The sequence below is a fragment of the Callospermophilus lateralis genome, chromosome 18, assembly GCF_048772815.1.
Source record: "Callospermophilus lateralis isolate mCalLat2 chromosome 18, mCalLat2.hap1, whole genome shotgun sequence".
Classification (NCBI taxonomy): Eukaryota; Metazoa; Chordata; class Mammalia; order Rodentia; family Sciuridae; genus Callospermophilus; species Callospermophilus lateralis.
Window position 1 is genome coordinate 5,284,179 of NC_135322.1, and position 10,830 is coordinate 5,295,008.

At 59.7% G+C, this 10,830-nt stretch overlaps 1 protein-coding gene across 1 annotated transcript; it reads right to left on the bottom strand.

Annotated features, from left to right (window-relative positions):
- Window positions 1-556: 556 nt before the first annotated feature.
- Spaca6 (sperm acrosome associated 6) lies at window positions 557-9,188 on the bottom strand. Its single transcript, XM_076838656.2, has 9 exons — window positions 8,820-9,188; window positions 8,455-8,532; window positions 2,957-3,025; window positions 2,195-2,218; window positions 1,786-1,863; window positions 1,577-1,686; window positions 1,249-1,405; window positions 965-1,175; window positions 557-647 (listed from the first exon to the last, which is right to left on the bottom strand). Exons 1-9 carry the CDS (start codon window positions 9,025-9,027, stop codon window positions 614-616), a joined length of 969 nt encoding a protein of 322 aa, XP_076694771.2. The 5' UTR covers window positions 9,028-9,188; the 3' UTR covers window positions 557-613.
- Window positions 9,189-10,830: the final 1,642 nt, after the last annotated feature.

Here is a 10,830-nt window from a genome sequence, read left to right on the forward strand (position 1 = left end):
GTGTTCCAATGGCAGTAGGGAGCCACTGAAGGGTTTGGAGCAGAGAAATGACCCAGTCTGAAAAACTGTAAAATATCATTCCAGCTGCCAAGTGGAGCAAGGTCAAACAAAGGCAGGGAGGCCGGGCAGAGGCTGCTATGGTGATCCAGGCAGAGATGTGGAGGGAGACTCATCACCCAAAGAGCAACTCATGGGGGAAGTTAAAAAGTCCAAGGCTTGGAAATGGGTTCAAAGTGGAGGCAGAATAAAACACCACTTAAGCTTGTGGGTTTTGAGTTGCTAGAAGGACGTGGGTGCTCCATCCTTCTTGGAGATGAAGGCTTTGAGGGAGACATCTAGGACTCTGGGTGTCTTCTGCAGGGAGACGTCAGAGAGATTGACAGAGACAGGGAGGGGCTGAGTTTGGCACCAAAAGCCCTCAGGGCAGAGACTTGCACTGTGACTGCTTTGCCTGCTGCAGCCACCATGGGGGAGCGGGAAGCGGGAGCATATTCGGGGTATGCTGCCCTCGCACCTGAGTTAACAGTGCCCACTTCAAAGATGAATGAATCCAGAATCCGAAATATATTCTTTATTTTAGGATTGGAAATAGGATAAGGAAGAGATAGCTTTGTTAGTTGCCACTGAGGTACCATCGAAAGAACATCCTGGGGACACAAGGAGATACATGTATTGGAGGAGGGATTCGTAAGAGAAATATAGGTACTGAAGCCTTGATTTCTGGATCTCAAAAAGGTGAGCAGGGCCTGACTCCCAGGTCTGAGGAGGAGGGCTGGGGTCTGAGGCAGGAGGCAAGGGATCTAGAGTCCTGCGTCTGAGGGAGGGACGGGGACCTGGTCTCTTGGCGCGGGGAGGGGGTTTGGTAGGACCTGGACCTCTTAGGTCTGAGGGAGGAGGGCTGGAGTCTAGAGTCCTGGGTCTGAGCCTGGCTCCCTGGGTCTGCAGGAGGGGCAGCTGGACTCACCACACCAGCATGGTCGCCATCGCAGATGCCAGGGCGGCTACAGCTGCGAGCATGCAGAGATTGCCCAGCGTCAGAGCCTCGGGCCTGGCCAGCAGCTCGCCCAGGCTGGGCCGCCAGGGCTCGATCATTTCCGCGTCCCGTGGCGCCCAGCTCACCACTTCCCGAAACGCTGCTTGGAGATCCGTCTCGCCGCGCGGGGGCGGGCCCGTCACTGCGGGGGCGCGCACGTCACCGGGCAGAGCCCCGCCCCCGCGCCCCCGCGCCCCCGCGCCCGCCCCCCGCACCGTTCAGGAAGAAGTAGAGGCGCGCCAGGGGGCGCTGGTCGTGCTTGATCACGCAGGAGAAGGTGCCGCGGTGCTTGGGCTGCACTGGCCGGATCCGCGCCAGGTACCCTCGGGCCTGGGGCACTTCTCGGAAGTAGGACACATCCCGAGTGCGCATCTGCCGGGGGCGGCGGGGCGCACCTGAGCCAGGTCGTCCCCTCGCGGCTCCCAAGCCCCGCCCCGCGCCAGGCCCCGCCCCCGGCCCCGCCCCGGCCGCCGCTCGCCGGGCCGCCCCGCGTGCGCCCCACCTGCTGCTCCCCAGACCCTTCGGGGTCCTGCCCCGACTCACACCTCCCGCAGCGAACTTCCAGGTATAGGTGACCTCCTCGGGCGGCAGCTGGAAGCCCACGACACAAGAGAACATAGCCTGCTCCCCCCGATTCACCGTCACGTCCTGAACTGAAGACACGAGGCGCTCCCGCGGGCCGCCAGGGTCCCCCGGGCCCCTTCCCTTCCTCACAACAGCCCCTTTTCTCCAGTGGTGGTCCTGCCCCTCACCTGGACAGTCCAGCGGAAGTTTGCAGAGACTGGAGAAGCACTTGTTGCAAAAGAAACGCCGGGCGACCTCCTGGACCCCTGTGGGGCGAGGACGCGGGGTCTGCTGCTGTTCTTTTGGTCAACTGTGGGCTCCCTGGGTCCTCTGGGCCAGGTGGAAGGTGGCCCGCCTTCCCCGCGTCATTCCTGAGGCGCTTCTCACTCCTGGCCACCTCTAGACCCCCCGTTGGTTTACTTGGGGACCCCGGAACCGTCTTCTTTGAGCTTTTAGAGCAACCTGGCTGACTTCTCCCCAGGGTTCTTACTGGCTTCCTTCGGGTCTGAAGCCCACCCATGCCCCGCCACCTTAACTCCCAGGTCTCCACCCGACCGCCCCTGTTCTCCGCGACCCTACTGGTATTTAAGACCTTACCGCAGGGAGGGACGCAGGGCTGAACTGCGGAGAGAGGGGACGCATTACTACCCGAGAAATCGCCGGAGGGACTCCATCTAAAGCTCCGCTGGAGGACCGCACCAGGCCGGGCACCTTCCCTTAGGGGGCGGAGCCAGGCCTGGGGCCCTCCCCCAGCCTAGAGCTGCAATGCCCCACCCAGGGGCGGCCCGGGTCCTCAGAGCGCCGCCCAAGGGGCGAGGCTAGGCCCTCCATGCTCCACCTAGGGGCGGGGCCACGTCCTCAGGGCCCCGTGAAGAAGTCAGACTTAGGCCCGTTCAGGATAGAGGGGACACCTATCACACCTGTGCCCGGAGGAGTGAGGGGACAGCATTAGTGTATTCCACAGGGGGAGCAGGACTAGATGTTGGCGACCCTGGGAGAAGCCAAGACCTAATTATTAGGAGGCCGAGTTAAAGAGATAAGGCCAGTCTCGTCCACTAAGGAGATCCAGTTGGAGAGGGAATCTTTCAGAAGGCGGGCGTGGGGGCGACACACTGAGATCCAGGAAGAGGCCTGGACAAGTCTGGTCCGCACCGCGCTAAGACTGATGGAACTGGAAGGACACCTGCGGTCCAAGGGGCAGGGCCAGATGCAGAGTGGTGCCGGCGGGATGGACAGCTGCCTACCAAGGGCTCCAGCTCAGAGTCCACCAGGGGATTGTATTGAGTGGTCGGGGTTTTCAGGAGTGGGGTTTTCCAGCTGTGTGTACTGGGGCCGGGAGGAGGCTGGAATCTATTTTACCTTCTTTAAGCTGTAGAATGGCCTTCCTCATTTCTTCTGCAGCAGCAGGAAAGGCGTCCTCAAAGGACCCTGGAGGGTGGAGGGGCCCTTGTAGAGGCGGCCTTTTCCTCTGACCCACTCAACAGGGCTCGCTGTCATGCCGTGTCCTTTCTGCACTCATCTGTTGCTACTACATCCTGTCTTCCTGCCTTCTTCGTCTGTCTACTGGGAAGCCTGGCAAGTCCCTCCTTCTGCCTCCTGGGTGTCTCTCTCTCAGACAGAAACCCTCTCCTGAAACATTTGCCCTTACCTTGTTGAGAGAACAGGGAAAATGCTGACAAAATCCTCACCCAGGCCTACAAGGTCCTAGGTGGTCTGGCCGAGTTCTGTCTTCCTCTTTTCTTTCACATGAAAAGAACCACATTCCTAGCACCCCAGGGCCTTTGCACAAGCAGGCTTCTGATTCCAGCACATCTTTCCCACTGATTATTCTCCAGTTTCTACACCTCAAAGGTCACCTCCCTATGATTTTTTCCATAATCATAAATCTAGAGTCTTCTTGAGTTCCCTGTTATTATCTGTCATAGCTCCCCATTCATTCCATGCATAGTTTTCACCAGTTTGCAATCACTCACACACACACACACACACACACACACACACACACACGCATATACAGAGGTCTATGCTGATCATTGAAGTTTCTATCTTAGTAATATGTCCTTGTTTAGATGGGGGGGCTGAGTCTTAAAAGAGCTCAATAAATATGTGTACAATGAACTCCAGAATCCAGCTGGAATTGGAGCCCACAGGCAGTGGCCTATGGCCCAGATCCACCCTCGGATGTGTTATATTTGGCCTGGAAAGTGTTTTTTTAAAAAATGAACTGGTTGCCAAGATATAAAATTTGGAAAAGTCACATAAAATATTTGGCATTGCGTTTAAAAATTTTGGAAAGGCTGAAATGCAGAGGCTGCATCTCCACGAGTCAGCGATGGGCTGGAGCTTCATGCGCCCCCCCCCCCCCCCCCCCCCCCCCCCCCCGCCAGCTTAAGAGGCCCATCCCTGCTTGTCCCTAGCCCAGGCCCTGTTGGGATCTACCCCTCCTCCACTCCTACTTCCTGGCTCCCTGGTGCTCAATGGGGTTTGACCATTGCCATGTCCAGGCTGCTGGGTTGTGGCTCTTTCTGCTGGACCTCTGCAGAGAGCCTGGACGGCTGGATTGATCTCACGGTGGTGGTGGTTTTGGATCAGAAATGTGGAATGTGCCCCCCCTTCCCCAAATTCATGTGTTGAGGTCTTGTCCCAGTGTCTCAGAAGTGACTGTATCTGGAGAGCATCCAGAGAGGTGACAGAGTTCAAGTGAGGTCATTGGGTGGTCCCCAGTCCAGAATGGTTGGTGTCCTTGTAAAGAAGAGGAATGGGATGCAGACCCTCAGGAGGGAAGGCCACATGCACCCGGAGAAGACAGCCACCGGAGCCCTCAGAACAGCCACACCTTCACCTCCAACTTCTAGCCCCCAACACTGCGAAGACATGAACGTCCTCTAAGCCGCCCGTCCGCCCTGGCGCCTCGTCTCAGCAGCCCTAGCAAGCCAGCCACAAGCACTGTTGGCTGCCTCCAAACAGAATGCTGTGTTTCACCTGGAAAGCACTCCTCTTCCCCACCTAGCTAAAAGGCTGTGGTCATGTGACCAAGTTGTGGCTGTTAGATATAAGTGACAGTGTCATGTGAGTCACAGCCTTAAAAGGGAGGTACTGTCACCCTACTGATTCCTTCCGCTGCCTCCATTCTGCTACCTGAAACTTGGTTTTGATGACTGAAGCTCCAGTAGCCACACAGGACCATGAGGACCAAGGTGATGATAGAGCGGAAAGCTGGAAAGAACTTAGTTCCCCATGAAACTGGAGCTCGCCCTAAGAGCCTAACTCAGACTTATTTCATGTGAGAAAAAATAAACTTCTAGTTTGCTTAAGCCATGGTGGGGAAGGAGGAAAGGTTCCTCTGTGACTCAGTGAGGATATTGGCAGGAAAGTGGCTTAAGTAGTGATCATCGGGTGCACACTCAGAGGGGTACCACTGAAGCCAAGAAGTGGGTTCCAAATGAGAAGTCGGGACTTAGAGGTCCTTGCTTGGCCACAGAACAGGAGTGTGGTCTGCAATGGCAGGGGGACCAACATGATGAGGTCACATGGGACGCTCCTGAGAGGCCAGGAGTTGGAGGAATCACCGTGAGCTATCTCCGGGTCGAACCAGTGACTCGCAAGGAGAGTGAGTGGGAGACAGCCCAGTGAGCTGGGAAAGCAGGGGTGTGACCCAGAGAGGGTAGGGGTGTTGGGAAGTGTCCCCCAGGGACTGGCCAGTGGGAGGTGCTCCATCTCTGGCTCACATCACCTGGGGTTGAGCCCTGGCATGTCTGAGAGCACCTGTCTCACATCGAGGGATTCCCTGGGCAACCCTGGTCAGCCACTTAACTTCCTGACCCTGAGTCTCCTCCTTCATAAGGTGGGGACAGTGTCTGCCTCCCAGGGCAGGGAGGGGGCTAAGTGCCACAGGATATCTAAGCTGTCTAGTGACACCACTTAACGCCAGGCTGAGGTAGTGTCTATCAGCCCACAGAAGGACGTGCAGAGGGCACCCGGGGACACACAGGAGGGCAGCTAGTATTGTCACCACCTCCCAATCTGAGATGGAAAGGCAAGACCTGAAGAAGTCACGGAAGTGGTCCAGGGTTACACGGCCACCCTGAGCCCTGCAGGCCTCCCCACCCACTCGTTCGTGTGACCTATGACTGTCCTCTTTCCCCACGGCTTGAGCATTTCTCATCCAAGTGCTGAGACCAGAAGTATTCCGATTTCTAGATTTTTATAAATTTTGGAATAGTTGCTTGTACGTAAGAGAGATGTCAGAGAGGGGGCGCGAGTCTCCGCATGGCGCCCGCTTGGGCTTCACGCACACCTGACATGCAGCATTTTGAGTGCACATGTCACGTGAGGTCAGGTGTGCAGTCAAGTTGGTGCTCAAAATTTCAGTTTTGGAGCACGTCAGATTTCAGCTCTGGGGATGAAGGACGCCAACCCTGCCCCACTATCCACCCCACAGTGCATACACAGGAGCGGTCTCCCCGTGGCCACCAAGAGCAGCACTAGTCCCGCCATCCATCTCTCGGGTCCTCCCTGGGGAGTCATCTGTTGTTCTTCCTGTTCCCCGCAACCACATGCCTCTGGACCTGTCCTTCTCCAGATATCTGAGTCTGCCCTTCCTGTCCAGCGGAGCCCCAGCTTGCCCCTCTGGAAAGTGGGGCGGTGATGCTGCACCTCCCGGAGCTGGTACAAGGATCATCCACTTTAGGGTGGTAATTAGCACAAGCACAGGGCGGACACGCTCCTTCCCATGCACATGCGCGGGGCAGGCCTGGCGCCAGGTCAAGCCCTCCCTGGCCTTCCTCCTGCCCCACCCGATGAGTCCCAGACCTCATCTTGGCCGGCCTGGACCACTGCCACTGGCAGGCCACCACCGGCAGACCTCTCGCTGTGTCCCACATGGCTGCCAGAGGGAGTCCTGTGTCTCTGAGTAGCATCCTGCCGTAGCTCCCCACCTTAAAACAGAAGACCAGGCCATTCCACGGCCCACAGCAGGCCTCCTGGGTGAGCCCAAGCCAGAATCCAGAGCACTTGTGAACTTGGTAAAAATGTCTATTCTTGGGTCCTACCTCAGACCTGCTGGTCAGAAACAGAGGGCAGGCCCAGCAACCTGCCTTGTCACAACTCCGAGAGGTTCTGACACCACCTAGTCTCCTGCCACCTCTCCAGGCTCATCTGTACTCCTGACCCACTGGCCCTGTTTTCTCCTCCTGAGACTATTTCTCCAGGTCGTCTGGCTCGCACTCAACCTCATCCTGTCTTTGCTCCACTGGATCCTCTCATCTGCACCCACTCTGACCAACCCATCTTACACAGTCTCTGCATTCCCTTCTCCGATCGCCTCCACAGCACAGATCACCTACTGACATTACTTCATTGACTGTCTGTGCTCTGACCCTCAACAGTAAGCAACCGAGGGCAGGTGGTGTGCAGTTTGGGGTTTGGCTGTGTCCCCAGTGGTATTCCCGGCACATTCAGTAACCACCAGTTGACGTACTGCACCGCCTGCCCCAGCCTCCAGCCTCTCCCCCAGTCTGTCCTCCACAGGGCCCCGGAGGTCCTTGCTACATCAGAGTCGACCCTCTTCACCCGACGTGGCCCTCCCAGGTCCCCAGCTCCCCCAGGGCAGTCTCTGTCTCCTGAGTCCTCTCCTGAACCTGGCATCTGGGTATCTTGCTGCCTCTTGGATGTCCCCCTAAGTCATATGTCCTTCCTAACGGCCCATCACTGTCCCCACCCCAGCTCGTGTTCCCACGCCCCTCATCTCAGGAGTGACCCCAGCCCACCCAGCCATGGAGCGGAACCCCAGGCACTGTCCTCAACTCGGCCTCCTCCTCCCCACACAGCCAGTCCCTTTGGCCCCCTCGGAGTCCCCTTCTGCTCAGGCCTCCTCCCCGCTGGCCTGGCCCTCACCCCAGAGCCACGCACTCCACTCCAGGTGAGTCCCACAAGAGGCCTAGAGAGGTCTCCCGTGTGCCTGGTCTTCATAAAACCTTGGCCGCCCCGTGGAAAGGGCGTTTCTGGGAATCCCGCTCCCGCTCCTTCTGACTCCTGGGCTCCCTTGGTGGGTGGGGAATCCACAGCAGACCCTCTCCAGGCTGCCCCCGGACGCCCCTGGATGGACGGGAACCTCTTTTCGGGCTTCTCTGACATAAAGCTTGGTGTGAACAGAGGTACCCTGGGGACGAGGGTCAAGCCCTGGGCTCCCAGGCCCCAGAGGAGGCAGTTTATCCTGGCAACAGGGCTCTGTGGCCTCCCCAGCACGCCCTCCCTACCAGGCACCACTGTCTGGCACGTTTGGGGAACACGGGCCGTGTGGGCAAGGTGACCAGGTGTGACTGCTGCTAAACTGCCTCTTGGCCACCCTGTTTCCTCAGCAGGCTGTCTCTGCCCAGGACTCTGTGCATTCCTGGGGAGCCGCACGCGTTGCTCCCACCCCAACGCTGGCAGGAGCCATTCTGCATGACCGTCACCTGAATGATCGGCACCGCTGTCCCCACCTGTCTTCCTGCCCCCAATAAGCCTCATACGTCACCGCTGCAGACTTGCTGGATGGGCTGTCAGGACTATATGTCTGTGTGTCCTGTCTCCATGACTACCCTGGGAGGCAGGAGACTGTCCCACTTTACAGATGGGTAAGCGGAGGCCAGGCGAGTGACACAGCAGACCTCGCTGCCCGGGTGATTTCTACACCACTCTTGGGCTCCTTGTCGCCATCTGTGGCCTGGTTTGCACTTGCACTTTTCCCTTTCCCCAAAGAATAACCTAAGCCACTCAAGTTCAGGGCTCACCCCGCCCAGACCACTGCCCAACTCCTGGGGTCCCTCCTGCCCTCTCAGTCTGGGGGCTTCGGGCCAATCCCACAAGACACTCACCCTGGGCGGCCGCCGCTTCCTGGAGGGAATGGGCCATCTGGGTGAAGGCGTCCTGCAGGTGGCTTCTCTCCCAGTAGTCTGAGGGTGGGGGACCCGCGGGGCTGGGAGGCAGCTCCACCAGCACCAGGCCCAGCCTCTGCCTTCTCTGCCCCTCCCCATCACTGCCTCGGTGGCCGTCCTCCTGCCTGCCTCTCCAGGTCTGTGGCCTCCCCTCTCTGAGCAATCCACTCCCTTCTCCTGTGCGGTGGCGGCCCAGGGCGGGCACTTCTCCCTCTGCCTGTGTCTGTCTCTCCCTCTCCCTGCCCTTCTCCCGGCCTCACCAGCCCCTGCTCAGGGCCCTGGTCCAGGCAGGGTGGAGTCCTTACTGATCTCCACGTTGGAGAGGCCCTTAAAGGCAGCCGTGAAGGCCTCCTGGCACTGCTCGACCCGGGGGCCCCGGGCCCACATCTTGCAGAGGCGGAAGCGCTCAGCATAGGATGTGAAGCAGAGGAGACAGGCCCAGGTGGATGCCCGGAGGACCAGCAGGGCCAGCAGGACAGACGGGACAGCGCTCACCAGGGACAGCGGGGCCATCTAGGAGGGTCTCAAGGCCTAGGAGAAGCTGGTGACCTTTGTGAGGTCACTGCAGTGGGGGAGGGGCAGTGGCCTGGGGACAGAGGTTGGGTTTCAGTTGGTGGTCAAATGTCAGGCTCCCAGGAAGGGTTCCGGGGGTCAGCCTGCAGTCCCGAGGTTTGTAGTTGGTCCAGACGCCAGGCTCCCAAGAACCTCACCTGTGACCCTGGACGTCCTCACAGGTTAAAGGGTCTCAGGGACCCAGAGGCTGGCAATGCAGTGTGTGGCGGCCCCCAATAGACCCTAGGATGGGGGTGGGGGAAAGACGAAGACACAGGGACACTGAGTGCCAGAAAGAAGACCTAACAGAGACAGGGACAGATACCAGAGTGTGTGAGAGCCAGAGAGCCAGAGACAACCTGCAGAGAGATGGGGGCACCTCCAGGAACCACACAGGAGTGCAGGACAGGGGGAAGCAAGCCCACCTCCTGGTGGGAGAGACTGGAAGGGCCAGGACAAGGTGTAGGGACATGGACGGAGCAGACAGCCCAGATCCTTCCAAGGTCCCCAGGGCAGTGGTACAGGCCTGGGGTCCCTGCTGCCCCGTCCTGTGCAGGGCGCAGCCTGGGGAAAGCTAGGAGGCCGTATAGTGATCTCCGTGGGTGTCCTCCTCAACTATACAACCTCCTACCTCAGCCCGGGGGGCGCGGTAGGTGGACAGACTGGACAGATGGGCAAGGAGGGACAGGGAGGGTGGGGAGGGCCGGGGAGGTCCCAGCCGCGATGGTGAGCCCCCGACACAGACCCACAGACACGAGCTTGTGTGCGGCGAAGGCCCCGCAAGGTCGGTTCTACGGGTGGGTGCCAGGACCCAGGAGTCCGGGCCCCCGGCCCCCTCCTCCCCAAGAAACCTAGGAGTCTAGGGCCCAACCACCTCCTCCCTCAGACCCAGGGTCCAGGCCCAGCCTCCTCCCTCAGACCCAGGGTCCAGGCCCAGCCTCCTCCCTCAGACCCAGGGTCCAGGTCCAGCCTCCTCCCTCAGACCCAGGGGTCCAGGTCCAGCCTCCTCCCTCAGACCCAGGGGCCTAGGCCCAGCCTCCTCCCTCAGACCCAGGGTCCAGGTCCAGTCTCCTCCCTCAGACCCAGGGGTCCAGACCCAGGCCTCCTCCTTCAGACCCTGGGACCTGGCCACTTCTCTCCAGGGGAGGTTCAACCTGAGAGAAGTGGCCAGGTACCAGTCCCTGGCTTCCCAGGTACCAGTGGGACAGAACTTCACCAGTCTGGGGATTTGGCTGTTGGCCATCTCTGCTCTCTCCCTCCCAGACAGGCTGCCTGGACTCCAGGGCTGGGGAGAGGAAACCTTCAACCTGGGCATTGCATCCCTGACCTCCTCCTCCCCCTGACCTCTTGGCATCCACAGCGATGACAGCATGACCCCAACCCCTGACTCTGCACAGCCCAGTCTTCTCGGCCACCTCCCAGCCCAGGGAAGGAGGTGCTAGCTCTCTCCCATTTTTGCAGGTGAGCGGGAGGAGGCTGAGCCGGAGGGAGGAAGAGACCCCGCCAAGGTCTGCCTGCTGCAGGTGGGAGGGGCCCTGGCAGCCCCCACCCACCCTCCCCACTGGACCTCAGCCCTGGGCCTCGCATCTCCCGGCCCCAGCGGGCCTCGCGGCTCACTCTCCTCAGCCCTGTCCCTCGTCCCGTTCCTCTCCTACCTGCCCCTTCCATCCCCGCCGGCTCAGCTGTGCCTTACCTGGCTCGGGGCTCACCCCTCCGCTGCGGGGCTCCGGGGTCCCGGTCTGCCTCGCCCCTCCGGCCTTCTCC

What these genes read in the sequence shown, in the direction of transcription:
- Spaca6 (XM_076838656.2), bottom strand. Translation starts at nt 9,027, where the DNA reads ATGGCCCCGCTGTCCCTGGTGAGCGCTGTCCCGTCTGTCCTGCTGGCC. An exon ending in CATTCTACAGCTTAAAGAAG is followed by an intron (nt 2,219 to 2,956) that starts GTAAAATAGATT and finishes CTCTCTCCGCAG; the next exon opens with TTCAGCCCTGCGTCCCTCCC. An exon ending in ACTTCCGCTGGACTGTCCAG is followed by an intron (nt 1,687 to 1,785) that starts GTGAGGGGCAGG and finishes TCGTGTCTTCAG; the next exon opens with TTCAGGACGTGACGGTGAAT.